At 35.8% G+C, this 14,966-nt stretch overlaps 1 protein-coding gene across 3 annotated transcripts in view; it reads right to left on the bottom strand.

Annotated features, from left to right (window-relative positions):
* Positions 1-14,966, bottom strand: part of exp (expansion) — a 104,264-nt gene that overhangs the window by 88,361 nt on the left and 937 nt on the right. For 2 of the 3 annotated variants that reach the window (XR_003657032.1, XM_028323541.1), the window contains exon 1: positions 6,977-7,114. The exons of the other annotated variant lie outside the window; for it this stretch is intronic. Coding sequence is in view for 1 of the 2 variants with exons in the window: in XM_028323541.1 (XP_028179342.1) it covers positions 6,977-7,084 (108 nt within the window). In the remaining variant the exon portion in view is untranslated. Of the gene's footprint in view, positions 1-6,976; positions 7,115-14,966 lie in introns of those variants that run through there. 3 annotated transcript variants of the gene reach the window in all.

Below are 14,966 nucleotides of genomic sequence, written 5' to 3'. Positions count from 1 at the left end.
GAAATATCAACATCGTTAATAAAGCGGCTGAGTCATTTTAAAGAATTTTAGGCTCTCATTATAAAACCAAGCACAAATTCAAACTCGAATCAATGCTTCATTGAATTCTAATATTTAGAGCAACCACAAGTTACAATCTATTCTTGAGGATATGCCTATAATTGTATACCATTTCGTAATACGGGTCTTAATGTCAAAGATGAAAATACAAGAGCATTCGATAGTAAAAATCAGATATGATCCATTCAGATCGATGTCGAAAACCGAAATATGCAGACTTTTAGCAATAAATCTTACCAAGTGTTTACAATCTCCACGAATTCGGAATAAAGGGCATAATTATCGACGTCTGGCAATATAAACCATGAATACTGTGAACTTTGCTTTAGAGAGGTCAGACTTAAGCTAAATGCCAATTGGGAGTAAAATTGAGTTGCCGCTAAATAGGGCCATTCAAATATACACAATAATGGTTTCGTGAGAATGATTCTATCGAAATTTCAATGCTAGCCAATTTGCATCAATACTTCTAAAATCAATTTCAATGAAACTTGCACTGTAAACAATGATGTTGGGAAATTACAAATTTGTAACAAAGTACCTGTCAATGTCTCAGAAGAAATTAATCATGACAAGCCTGAAATAAATGCATACGTATCAAATGGAAAGGACGTTGATGCTATAACGATTTGGCATCTCAAAACGCGTGTCATTTTTTTGGGGTCAGCGCTATATTTTTATTTTTCAGTTCAATGCGTTCGCCTTGACGCTTGTGTAAATAAATGCATGGAGAATTACTATAAGTGCCAAATGAATTTATTGTTGTGCGACTGTGCTGGAATGATGACTAATGAAGCCTATTCAGTGTCATGAATTTGCAAAGATAAGTGTTCTGACTGACATATGACTATTCCAAAAGAAATAAAGGTGTATCAGATACCAACTACAAGTAGGTTACAGGAAAATCTTTGAACAATTATTTCACAATTATTACTTTCGAACATCCTTCTCAAAAATTATGACCATCTTGATGACGTGTATGCAGGAAAGCGAAATAGTTTTCTTATTGATTCGACTGAAGTTAATTATAGTTTTTATACCCAATACCTTACTTTAAATTAAGCGTTTAAAAGATGGCAAAAAACTATATTTTGCCAGCCGGATGTCGGTTGGGAGCATTCATCTGGTAAACGCCTTGTCAAGGACGTCCAATACACCAGTTTCCACATTTAAAACGTCATCATGTGGGTCGCTTTTTGCACTTCTTTTGTTTTATAAAGGTCTGAATCTCCCTACTCATTAAATGCGTTCATATTCCTTTATGTTTCACGTTCTCATCAAACCATATTTGCATCTTAAGTATTTGCAAGAAGCACTTTGGTAAATTTTCGATTTGACCTTAAAATAATAAATATTTCAAATCGCTTAAATTGAAGTTGATAATCTTATCTAAAATCAACTGCTTATTACTGGCGACCTTTCCGATGTGTGATTACATCTAAATATCAGTGTGTTTATTTGAGTGACAAATCTTTCGCAAGAGACGAGCTAAGTCTGCGGCTACGTGTTACATCATTTCACTTTTGCCTACTATTTAAATGTCAAATATTGACCCTTGGCCCGAAGATGCCACCTGTCTTGTTATTACCCAGCCGAGTTACAAAGACAAGCATGTGAAGAAAAATGATGCTTTAATGAAGCACTGCGATTTTGCTGGTTTAGGAAGTTTCGCAATTGCTGTTTAACATACTAGTAATGAAGCAGGTAAGCAAAAAATGATCATTGAAAAAGATGAGCTATGTGCAATATTAGATGTAACTGTTTTGGTGGATAGGGCCAAACTAAAAGATAAGGTACAATGGTTATTGTTTTATACATGGATAAAGTTGACATTAAATCAAGTTTTCAAGTTGACCAATTAAGCGATCATCCATCCATCTAAACATTATTTTCCTTTACAGGAAGTAGGACTAGAAAAGTCGTGCTATATGAATATATGAGTGACGTTTTCTCTTAGCATACATTCGCGGAGATAGTTGCCGTCACGGCGGATCGTGATCTACCTCCAATTAGTACGTCCACAACTATTACGGACAAAGTAAAATGAATTATGTAAAGCATAAAATTTAGAGAGAAATTAGTTGCATGCTTTAGTCTATGCGTATGCGCTGTAATGATAGTGCTGTGACGTCGTGAGTTATGCAACTGAAGTTTGGATTTTGGGTTTGATGTTGAGTCAACAACGCACCTGAAAATCGCACTTAATCTTAGTACATAAGGTGCCGTATTGTTTAGTGGATGGATGTGCTGTTGTCTATACTAGGATATTGCATGACTGAAGACGTTTTGACATTTCATTTCGGTTTTCCTGTCAGTTAAATGAAGCAAATGCATTTGGTACATAAAAATAACTAAGCAGTTCCTATAAAATTGTTTTTTGATCGGACTTTTCCTACCTACTGCCTACCACGAAATAAACATTTTTAAAAGCTGCCAGTATGGACACTTTTTCGATTTTATTTTTAATTGAATTATCTTTCTATCAACCTCATGAACAACAGATTCAACTAACTTTGGACTAGTAAATTGCCCGGCTGCCTCAAGTTACTCTACAGAAGTGACTCTTGCAACAAAAAGTGAAAATCCATGTGCATCTACAATCGATGCAAGTAAACTAATACCCAAGTACTCTAATGCATTAGTGCTAGGTTTAATAATCTTACGGACTTTATTGCAAGCCGGCCAGGGTGTTGGCCAAGCGGTGTCAAGTATCACATTGCGACATGCGCAGGCGGCCTGCCGATCGCGTAATAAGGACAACGCTGTATAATTCACATGTAGGTATAGTTCGCTTTGTTGCTGTATAAACTTACGCCGTTTTATACGCCGCTCTCGGATTTTCTCCGAAAACTTTACTATACCTTGCGTTTCAAAAACACATCAGTTGATCAATAATTATTGTTAAGAGTGCATCTATGCATGATATTATTATGCTCGTAGATATATTTAAAAGGCTGTCTACATCCCTATTCTAAGAAATTGGTTGCTAAAGTTTACATAAAAGAACGATTCAAACACATCCAATTCAAGTAGCTGCCCCCAAACTGACTTCTTTTCAAAATGAGCTCGCTTTTATATTTCTGAGAACTATAACTTGTACCTAAAACTTTAAATTAGGTCACTGTCTAACTTAGTCGCTAACACTGGTCACTCTGGTCAGTTAGAAATAAAAAAAAAAAAACAAAATTTCAAAATATAACGTTGTAAACGGTCTGTTCACATCAACTTCGGTCGGATCACAACAACTTTAAGGTGCGTATTATTTTCCTGAAAATCGGCTAAAGCTGTTGCTGCATTTTATAAAATATTTTACAATAGAGTAAATAAAACAAATGAAAATTTTTTCTTTAATGCTCACAACGGAACTGTGCGACCTCGAACTACATTTAGCGTTGCACTGTTTCTCAATTCCTCTTTGCTGAAATGCTAGACTAACTTCAGTGCTGTTTATTTTCGTGACTGACATTCGCTTAGCCTAACTATAATGTCAGGTTTAGAATGGATCCTTGTTATAAAAACACGGTTTAATACCAATGTTTGTGTAACCATTCACTGCTAGCATTATATTGGATATACCTACCAAAGATTTTGTTTTATAGGATGCAGTTTTATTTCAGTAATAAATTTGATTTGAAACTAACCTAACTATGACACCAAACATTGATTTTAATAATTTTGACAAAATGAATTAATGTAAGATTAAAGTTAAATTTTATTTATCACAGTAGGTAACAATTACTCGCATTAGAGTGAAGAAGTGTAGCAACATTAACAATTATTAATGTCAGTTTTGACATCACTGTCATAACCGTGACCATGTTGAGGATTACGTGACAACTGTGACATAAAGTGGTCCAATCGCGAACTAGTTAATTTGACATTGCATTTCACTAAGGTCAAACACTTGGACGTCTTTCAACGTGCCGTAACACACACTATTGTTGTGGCCAGTCACGTTCTTGATCAATGGAACATAGCTGACCCCTTTTACATTTGCAGTTAGTCATAAAAAGTCAATATTTCTATGAAAAGATCCGATATTAGTTGCGCAAATGGGTCGAACTGTATCTATTTGTGATTCTTGATCGATTGTATCAAAAATATTATAATTTAAGTAAAGAACAACATCAGTTGGATAAAATCTGTAGATACGCAAATTTCCAAAATGAAGAAGTTCCGGGAAAATGCGAAAACTCCACAAATTAACCAATTAAAACTTACCTAGACGAACATGTATAGTTGCAACAAGTAGTTAAACCGCAGATTGCCATGATACGAGAAACTGTTATGCTTGACCTTGTGGTTTTTTATCACAAAGACGTAACGGAACTCCACTACATACCAGACGTGTCTGTGAAATCCAGGCAATTTATGATGCGATCATCCAGATACACGTCCCGACAAAAGGCCAACGTCCAGCGTTGAACTCTAAGGACCACAAATGACAGCGGTCATCAGGCATCAAAATAAGCAACACAACGGAATCTTTGATAAAATCGTATGACTTACAGGATGCCTATTGTGGATTCGTTCCACTGTTTTTGTCGGACCGTCAACATAATACGAGGAAAATTATGCACCGGAGCTTTGAACGCGGGCTCATTCATGCTTGATCATATTTTAATATGTAAGAAAATGTCTGATGATGTCGTTTGTTCGAGATACTTACATCCATAATCATAGGTACAATTTATTTTTTGTCCACCTAAAACGTCAAGAAAATTGTGAGTAAAGACATTAAGTAAATATAAAGTTTTCAACAGTTATTTTTCTTGAATGTGGAATTGCTATCAAACATAGATGCTGCAACGGCAGATTTTTTCACCAATACAAACGAGGGCGGGCGTCAACTAACAGAGAAAACCATGACAATCGGCACCGCGATCACACCTGTTGCGACAACGTCGTCTTATGTAAAGTACAACGCCGCTACAATTGGTGTAGGCACGAGAACTCCATGTAACAAGCTGTCGATGTAAATCAAACAAGCGATGTTATCGGCGTAAGCGCTGAGGCTAAATGTAACGCAGTAAGCGGCGGCGACGCTTTGTACGGGACGGCGGGTTCTCACGTCCTTAATAACTGTAAGCAGTCGGAAACGATTACAAAAACGTAACCATTGACAAAGGAAAGGAAAACGTAATACGCGGAACAGCTATGGGAGACACTTGCAAATCGATTTGATTAAGACCTTAACATTCGCTATCGGTAGCGACATACTGCTATCTCTCGTACACGACATCACGCAACTTCTGAATAGAATTTGGTAAGGGTTTTCGAGGTTGACCAATGACCGTGAGTAGGTATAGCCAGATGGTAAGTTCAGTTACTTTAGGATGCAAGAGATCTTGCATTAAGATCTTACAAGATATCTCGAAGAACTATTTCATTAAATTGAGCTTTCGACATTGAAATTATCGTCTTCAGACTTACTGATATACCTTCACTAGGTATCTCTATTATTGCCATCAAAATTGCTATAATAAGCAAATCCACAACCGTACAACCGATCACTTTAGCCGCATTTGTGAAAATTGCACATTACACTTTGATTTCACTCCGATAACTTGACATAATGGTCACAACCGTAACCGCTTTCGAGCTTAATGTGTCATTTTAGTTCTATTATCCACTTTTACCAGCACCTGTGTTAACTGATCCACAAATTTTGCGGCAAATGATTCGAACGTGCTATGATTTATGTGTGGAAAGTGCTACCGTAATATAACTGCCTCGTTCATTAGTCACACTAAAATTTAAAGTATAAGTAGTTCTTTTAGTTCGCAAATACTCGTACGCTCTTATGAAGGTTTAATGTTAGAAAGCTAAATTAGACGTTTTATGTTAACAGCTGTAATTAGAATGATTAGAAAACAAATTGTCCTTTCACTTACATTTATGTTGTTTACGCTCATAATAACATAAATTACAGTACAGGCGACAGCACATTAGACTATCAATATCTGTTGCAAACGAGTACCTTTTACAAGTACTTGATAAGATGCCGAAGTTTACCTTGCTGAGCTGTCGTCTGTACCAATAGTACTAAAAGAGTACCTAGTTTAGGCAAATTTTAGTACTAATTTTTATAAAAAAAATATCTGTAAAATAGGCATTTTCTAATTTTTACTCACCCAGACGTGAAACATCAAAAAATAACTTTATACCTGAAAATCTAGTCAGGCCGATGCAGTTCAAGAATCTCGCAATAGAAAACGTGTAAGATGCACGAACGCACGTTGCGTCACGCTGCGCACGCGACGGAGTTAGCGAACCCGGCTCGTGCGTGATGTGAAATTTGTGAAACGGTGCAGACATATTATGTAAAATATTTTTTAAAATGAATTGACTCGTAGAGTATTGAAGATGCGTCAGTGATTAAAGGTTACTTTGGTTACTTTGCGCAAGTTCTTGTCTGTGACGCTTGACGCAAATGTTAGGAGAAAGACATATTGATGTACATTTATAGATAAATATGCGTAATGCCATGTAATAAAATTGAATAAATGTTTTTTCTAACAATCACAGTCATCAATCATCAGCCTCAAACGATAGAGCTTATATGTCATGACAATTACATACTGACTAAACACAAAATACAATAAGTACATTATTATAGTCCTTGACTATGAAACCAGTTGCGGTTGCAGTTTTGAATCCCGATAGAGCAATTTATATAAGTGTGATGACTATGAGCATACAGAGATATAGTAAACTCACATTTTAGTACCTTAGTATGTTTATCCGTCTCAGTTGCTCTTGTATTTATAAGTTTGGGCGAGATTATCTATGTACTTAACGTATGAGAAGCTACCAGGTCAGGTAACATTCGAAAATTTGTTATACCTTTGGGAAAGCCTACGTCACCAACGCTCTATCTGAGCCCAGCCAAAGCAAACTAAACCAAAAGTCTTACCTTATAGAGTTTATCCTTCTGGTACCACACATCCTCCTCCTCTTCCAGCTGCGCGGCCTGCGTGAGGTCGTCGCGGGAGCGCGACAGAATGCGACGCCGTGACACCATCTCAGCACCCGCCGCCGCCTCAAATGGGCCTAAGCTGGAACAAGGAAAGAATAACGTTAGTACTGTTGAAAATTAAGCTAAAGTAGCTCTAAGGCTAAGGCTTAGTTGCACCACCTTACTTTCATAATAATAATCATCATCATTATTTCAGCCATAGGACGTCCAATACTGAACATAGGCCTCCCCCAATAATTTCCATAATGGAGGGTTGGTCCATTGGTGGCCGCCTGCACCCACAGCGCCATCCCGCTACCTTAATGAGGTCGTCGGTCCACTTTGTGGGTGGACGTCCTACGCTACGCTTTTCGGTACGTGGCCTGTACTCCAGAACCATCCATCTATTTTATTTTAACTTTGTCAAACGTCAAAAAGCTGTCAAACTCCATACAAAAAACGCCGGTTATCGTTAAAGTTATGGTTACTTTAACCGTCACTATAACTATAACAGAGACAGACTTTTAATGTTTGTGATAGTAAAAGTAAGTTGGTACAACCCAGGGTTAGTTTTAGTGGAATTTTCGACCCAGAACGTTTGATTTCCATGACATAGGGGTGGCACACCAATGTATTATGGAAAAAAGTATTTCTTCACAAGCTTGTATCATCCTAATTGGCCAATACCTATGGTTTGGTTTACATTTTGGTAAGCTTTGGTTTACACATAAAAAACCTCGATCTGATGGAGACATGTCAATAAAAGCCTGACATAGGTAAGAAAGAGTAAAAGCTCCTTTAATTTTATTTTGTCAGCCTAGTGACTTTAGACTCGACAATGAAAGTGCAAAATGCTATATCGTGCGATGCGAAATAAAATTAGTAAATAGATCACTTGAAAGTATAACTGCTTGCTATCATGTAATGAAGAGCAATAAATTACAATCAAAATCAAGGAATGATAGTTCTACTCGTATAAAACTTCTGCCGAACACGCGCGATGCTTTTTAAAGATAAGATTTATTTAAAAAGTGTCTTTATTCTAAAGGAATAACTTAAAATAAATCAACGAAGATTAAAAAGTAATTGCCCTTTTTAAGAACATAACTTATTAACAATGACAAAACACCAAAAAGCATTTAGCACAAGACCCATTCAAAAACCACGATCCTATTATCGATACAGTTACAATGTAAGACTTTCTAGCAGATTAAGTTACACGTAACAGTATTATGAAACGAAACAATAGGAGCAGTGAAAGCTTGCTATCGTTTAGTATCTTCATCAGCAATCATTCAGGATTAATAGTTGCTATTCGTCAAAATTGGCCGCCAATTCAGCGGCTGTGAGAAAATTTAGGAGATGCGTAGGCTTAGCTTAAGTTTAAGCAGTACAGTCAGCAGTGAGTATTTATTACTGGGAAATATTATACTCAACCAATCTGCTAGTCATTTTCAACTTCAGTTAAAAAGCTCACAATGACATAATTATGGGGTCTATTCCACTTTGATCACCTGGATTTGATCATCAAAGTGGACTGTAATAAAACGGGACTATTCCCACCTCTAGTTCCCACCACTGCAACTCCTGTGTAGCCAGGATCTAGAGCGTGACCGCCAATAAAATCTCAACCAGTGAAGGTCAAGTTTCTCCCGGGGGAAAGTTAAACTGTCATTGGACCCACAACAAAATTAATCTGAAGAACATAGGAGGACTTCTGGAATAGACCAATTATGGACACGTTGGCGTCCTGACAATTACTTTTCTTTAAAATTACCGGAGGTGGAACCGATCCCTAGCTTATTAGTCCGGGACGCAAATCAATAAACCTTATAACATTTAATTTATCACCAATAAATTTCTGCAGTCTGAAACTTCCCGACTGAATTAACGAACGACCAAAAAGGTATATCTAACTACACTATCTAATACCGTTGTAATAACTGATATTTTGCAAAAACCTATAGTTTTAAATGCTGGTGACTGTACTAGTGGGTAGCTTCTCTAGACAAAGGCGCTTCCTTCCGAACAATGTTTGGCATTGGGCGCGACATTGGCTCTGTGGCCCGTGTCTAACGAGCTAGCTGTTCCTCCCATTCATAGAGCCTACAAGACGGTTTGTTTACGATGTTCGCAATAGTCACCGCCAATAAATCTAGCTATCCTGTGGATAGCACAAAAAAAGCTGACAACTATCCAAAAAAAAAAAACTAAAGATTTAAAGAATCCGTTTTTGATGTAAAGATTGCCAAATATTATTGAAATAGGTATACCAAAAATAAACTATAAGACTAAGCTCTATTCACTTTACAGTTAAATTTTTCCTAGCAAATAAAGAAATATAACCAGCCTCTTTACTTCTTTACCTCACGTACATACTTTTAATATTTAACTTATAGCCACGTCCACAGTTTACGAGTAGGTTCCTTATTCAAACCGTTATTTTATTTTTTGTGTGTATTTTTTTCTTGTGTTCAATAAAAGAGTAACAGACTGGCAACTTATAAAAAAAAATGTCATGTCTTCATAGAAATCGAGTAGGTCGTGCTTCGAAAAAGGCGCGAGGCTTTTGTTTTTTTTATGTGTCATTTTTATTATAATCTGTGCAAGTTTAGATTTCTAGCAATTATTTTATACTGCCCTTATTTCACTATAAATACATCAGCATTAAAATACAACAAAGGACCTTTAAGATTAGCACTCAAATATAAATTATTTCTGTAAGCTACTGGAATACCTCCAACGAAGGCTTGCATTTAGCTTAATCTTACTTCACAGCTTAGAGTTGTTTCTACCCACTTGACATATTTCTTAAGATTTAATGTCCAGGCCAACATACATGATTGATTTCAGCGCCATTAATATAAATAGCTTGAAAGTGGAAAGCACCGTTTTCTTTTGCACACAATTTTCTTATGAAAGTCAATGGTGTTACTAATTGAGGGGGTATTGTAAACAGAAACTGTTAACACATATTCTTTGACAGATAGGTAATTTGAATCTTCCAGCTACTTGGCCTACTTTTAGCTTGGTCCATGGGCAAATATTATAAATGCGAAAGTAACTCTGTCTGTCTGTCTTGCTTTCACGCCTAAACCACTGAACCGATTTTGATGAAATTTGGCATAGAGATAGTTTGAGTCCCGGTTTTTGAAACAGGGACGAGCACATTAAGTTTTTCTGTGAAAGACAAAATTCCACGTGGGCGAAGCCGCGGGCGGAAAGCTAGTCTGTAATATTTCCAAGTCCAAATAAGTAGAGTCATTTTGACTTCTTTTAAGTGCCACTCAATTAAAACTCTAATTAATCAGCTTAAGGTCAGTTTTTGTATAGCAATAGATCATCGATATATCGGTCACCAGAACAGTTATACTCACAAACTTCTACAGTAGGTCAAATGCACTTTCACAGTGATACCATCTCATTGTAGAGTCAACAGCATATCAGTTTATACATTCTTCTTGCAAAATAGCCTTTATTACAATTAGATAAGACTCAATCATAATAATATTTAGCTTGATGTGCTCTCGAACAATCAGCAAAAGATTTATCTTAAAATACCGCAAAGCGAATAGTGTTGTCGTAACCTGACATCGATGTATTGATAACCGATTTGTTTCAATATTTATAATAGTGTTATCTCTTGTTAGTATCTGTGTCGATTCAATTGATACTCAGTACTTTGCATGTAGTTTAGATTGTTGATTTATTATAACCTTAATTTATAATCAGGTTAGTCAAACTGGTGTAACTGGATAATCGTTAAATACTGTAAATAAATAGAGTGAATAGACAATAAACTATTCTCTAATGCATGTTGTTTTCACCTTTAATTAAGTTTGCATTTAACAAGTGTCGTTTTTGTAAGTTATTCTTGTGAACCTTGTTGATGATCAAATAAGTAAATAATTCATTTGAAAAACGATCAAAAACATAAGTTTGCAGACTCTATATTACTAGCTACAAGTCTAAAACATTATAAATCATTTGATTGATAGTAAAACTATGTTTTCGTCCATATCCAATGATCAAGATAGCCGTATTCGAATAAATCACGATCGATATGCAGATAGTTTCGTCCGCTCGAAGTTTCACAGAAGGCAAGGTGCCTACGAGATCGATATGATGTAATTGACATCCGATATTGGTAAATCGATTCAAGTTTTATCGATTTCAACAAACTCACGATTATGTTATGGTACGTACCTATTATGTTTCGTTATCTAGGTATATTAAGTGCTCTACAATTACTAGGTTGGACGTGTCATTTAGTGGAATACATATTTATGAAATGTCTACTATGAATAAGCTTGTTACAACAGGTTATGCTATCAACTCTTTTACCTACCAAAGATCCAAGATGGCAGTACAAACTGCTAAATAGGAAATCAACAAAATTAAGGGTAAATTATAGCAAATTAAATTGTTAATAAATAAGGTTTATCAAAACTTTGACCCAAAAATATCAACTTCGACGATAGAAATAAAATCAAACGACACCATCAATATTTATCTGCCTCACCTGCAATTATAGCTCCTTAAATAACGTCACACTCCACATAAACGATTTGAAATCACACAAAAAACACGCGTTACACCTTGTGTGTATAGACGCACGCGCATACCTCAGTTAAACTCATACCTGTCGAACCGAGTATGGTTGATTACTGACTGGCAACCACTATGAATGCCGGATTTTGTAATATTATGAAAGCAATACTTACATACACCGAACTTGTATTGATTTGATATCCTCGCGCAATAACATAGCTATAACGATCGTAAGTATTTAGCGGTATTTATGAGCAAATAGCCTTTTATAGAATTTTCTATAAGACTGCTAAATGAGCATTAAGTTTCTTTAATATATCAAAATACAAAGGTAGGTCGTTAGACTTTACCTATCATTCATCGTAATATTTCATTCGATCCTATTCATATATTTATAACATTTTGAAGTAATTGGTCTTGAAAATTGGAAGGTCTGACATTAACAGTAGTTACTCAATTACATATTTCTAATTATAAATTATTGCTTTACATAGAGAAAAGTTACAATGCAACATATTATAATTTTACTACATAACACTGCACTGTAGTGTATTCAGACAAAGAAAAAGTAATTTTTACATCAGAAAATATCGACCAAATGACGCTAATAATACAAGCTCTAGCTTGGCATAAAAGAAATCTTACTGTAATTTCGCTTGACCTCATAATATCTATTTTCTAATTAATAACCTACCAATCAGTGTCAAATTATTAAATTAAAAATACTTTGGCATTTGCCAGCCTTCTGGAAAGCATCTTTGAAGCACTAGAGTTGAATCGCATACGAAATTACACTATCAGAAATCGAGATACGGCTTATTCCCAAAGGTCCACAGCTCTATTGTTTTCAAAAAATGTAAGTTTATACTTTGATTCTCAGCAGGTCCCCGGCATAAAAAAGCATTTTCTTAATCTATATATATAAAAGAAAGTCGTGTTAGTTACTTCGCTTATAACTCAAGAACGGCTGAACCGATTTAGCTGAAAATTGTCAGGGAGGTAGTTTAGAGCCAGGAGAAGGACATAGGATACTTTTTATCCCGTTCGAAATAAAAAAAAAAGTCTGCTTATTTATTGCCATTAAGGCGGAACAAAGTTCGCCGGGTCAGCTAGTATATTTTAAAATTTAATGGACCCGCTGGGATAAGATTATAGAGTCGTGGACCTTTGGAAATAAGCCTTTGAAATCTTTTTGTGAAATCATTAAAACCATTAATTCATTCCGTACAGACTCAACCAACACCATGTCTGCTCTAGACAGTTCATTTTTTATTTTGTCAATTGTATAATTCAAAATTTACATCCACACCTTAAATTAACACAAAACCAGTAGCAAAATTTCGCAAGGACTACCATGCAAGGTCGATTTGCTAAGACAGTACTGAACAGAACATCTTCAATTAACACCTTCTTTACATGACAATGACAATTAATTGAAACCTTTGTTCAAATTTTGTTAAGCTACAGTGAATTTCTTGAATGGGATTTCAAATGGCATGTATTTAAATGATCTTTTTAAATTAGCAAAAACGGCAAATAAAAAAATCTGAATGGTCATCTATTTTAATGTTGATCCTCTTTCTTTGAGACATAAAATAAATGAAATCGATCGATATTTTAATCTCTTTTGAACTACGCAAAAAAAAATTGAGATATAAAAATTATATCTGATCGTTACTTGTTGGTCCTCNTGTAACGCGGTAAGCGGCGGCGACGCTTTGTACGGGACGGCGGGTTCTCACGTCCTTAATAACTGTAAGCAGTCGGAAACGGTTACAAAAACGTAACCATTGACAAAGGAAAGGAAAACGTAATACGCGGAACAGCTATGGGAGACACTTGCAAATCGATTTGATTAAGACCTTAACATTCGCTATCGGTAGCGACATACTGCTATCTCTCGTACACGACATCACGCATCTTTTGAATAGAATTTGGTAAGGGCTTTCGAGGTTGACCAATGACAGTGAGTAGGTATGGCCAGATGGTAAGTCTCAGTTAGGATGCAAGAGGTATGTAGATATCTCGAAGGGCTAGAGGAGGAACAACTTTATCAAATGGAGCTTTCGACATCGAAATCATCGACTTCAGACTTCCTTATCCTACCTTCAGTAGGTATCTCTATTATTGTCATCCAAATTGCTATAATATTCAAACCCACAACCGTACAACCGATCACTTTAGCCGCATTTGTGAAAACTGCACATTACACTTTGATTTCACTCCGATAACTTGACATAATGGTCACAACCGTAACCGCTTTCGAGCTTAATGTGTCATTTTAGTTCTATTATCCACTTTTACCAGCACCTGTGTTAACTGATCCACAAATTTAGCAGCAAATGATTCGAACGTGCTATGATTTGCGTGTGGAAAGTGCTACCGTAATATAAGTAACTGCCTCGTTCATTAGACACACTAAAATTTAAAGTATAAGTAGTTCTTTTAGTTCGCAAATACTCGTACCTTATAAAGGTTGTTAGAAAGTTAAATTAGACGTTTTATGTTAACAGCTGTAATTAGAATGATTAGAAAACAAATTGTCCTTTCACTTACATTTATCTTGTTTACGCTTATAATAACATAAATTACAGTACAGGCGAAAGCACATTAGACTATCAATATCTGTTTCAAACGAGTACCTTCTACAAGTACTTGATAAGATGCCGAAGTTTACCTTGCTGAGCTGTCGTCTGTACCAATAGTACTAAATTGTCCTTTCACTTACATTTATGTTGTTTACGCTTATAATAACATAAATTACAGTACAGGCGAAAGCACATTAGACTATCAATATCTGTTTCAAACGAGTACCTTCTACAAGTACTTGATAAGATGCCGAAGTTTACCTTGCTGAGCTGTTGTCTGTACCAATAGTACTAAAAGAGTACCTAGTTTAGGCAAATTTTGGTACCAATTTTTATTTAAAAAAAATGCTGCAAAATAGGCATTGAAAAATAAAATAAAAATTAGGTACACCTGAAAATCTAGTCAGACCGATGCAGTTCAAGAATCTCGCAATAGAAAACGTGTAAGATGCACGAACGCACGTTGCGTCACGCTGCGCACGCGACGGAGTTAGCGGACCCGGCTCGTGCGTGATGTGAAATTTGTGAAACGGTGCAGACATTTATGTAAAATAATTTTAAAACGCAGCATTGACTCGTATTGAGTTTGAAGATGCGTCAGTGATTAAAGGTTACTTGCGCAAGTGCTTGTCTGTGACGCTTGACGCAAATGTGAGGAGAAAGACATAATATTGATGTACATTTATAGATAAGTATGCGTAATGACATGTAATAAAATTGAATAAATGTTTTTTCTAACAATCACAGTCATCAATCATCAACCTCAAACGATAGAGCTTATATGTCATGGCAATTAGATATTGACTAAA

This window comes from Ostrinia furnacalis, unplaced genomic scaffold (genome assembly GCF_004193835.3).
Source record: "Ostrinia furnacalis isolate ACB-3 unplaced genomic scaffold, ASM419383v2 OfSCF0641, whole genome shotgun sequence".
In the NCBI taxonomy this organism is placed as follows: domain Eukaryota; kingdom Metazoa; phylum Arthropoda; class Insecta; order Lepidoptera; family Crambidae; genus Ostrinia; species Ostrinia furnacalis.
The sequence above is the reverse complement of the archived record's forward strand: the minus strand, read 5'-3'. Positions and strand labels throughout refer to the sequence as shown.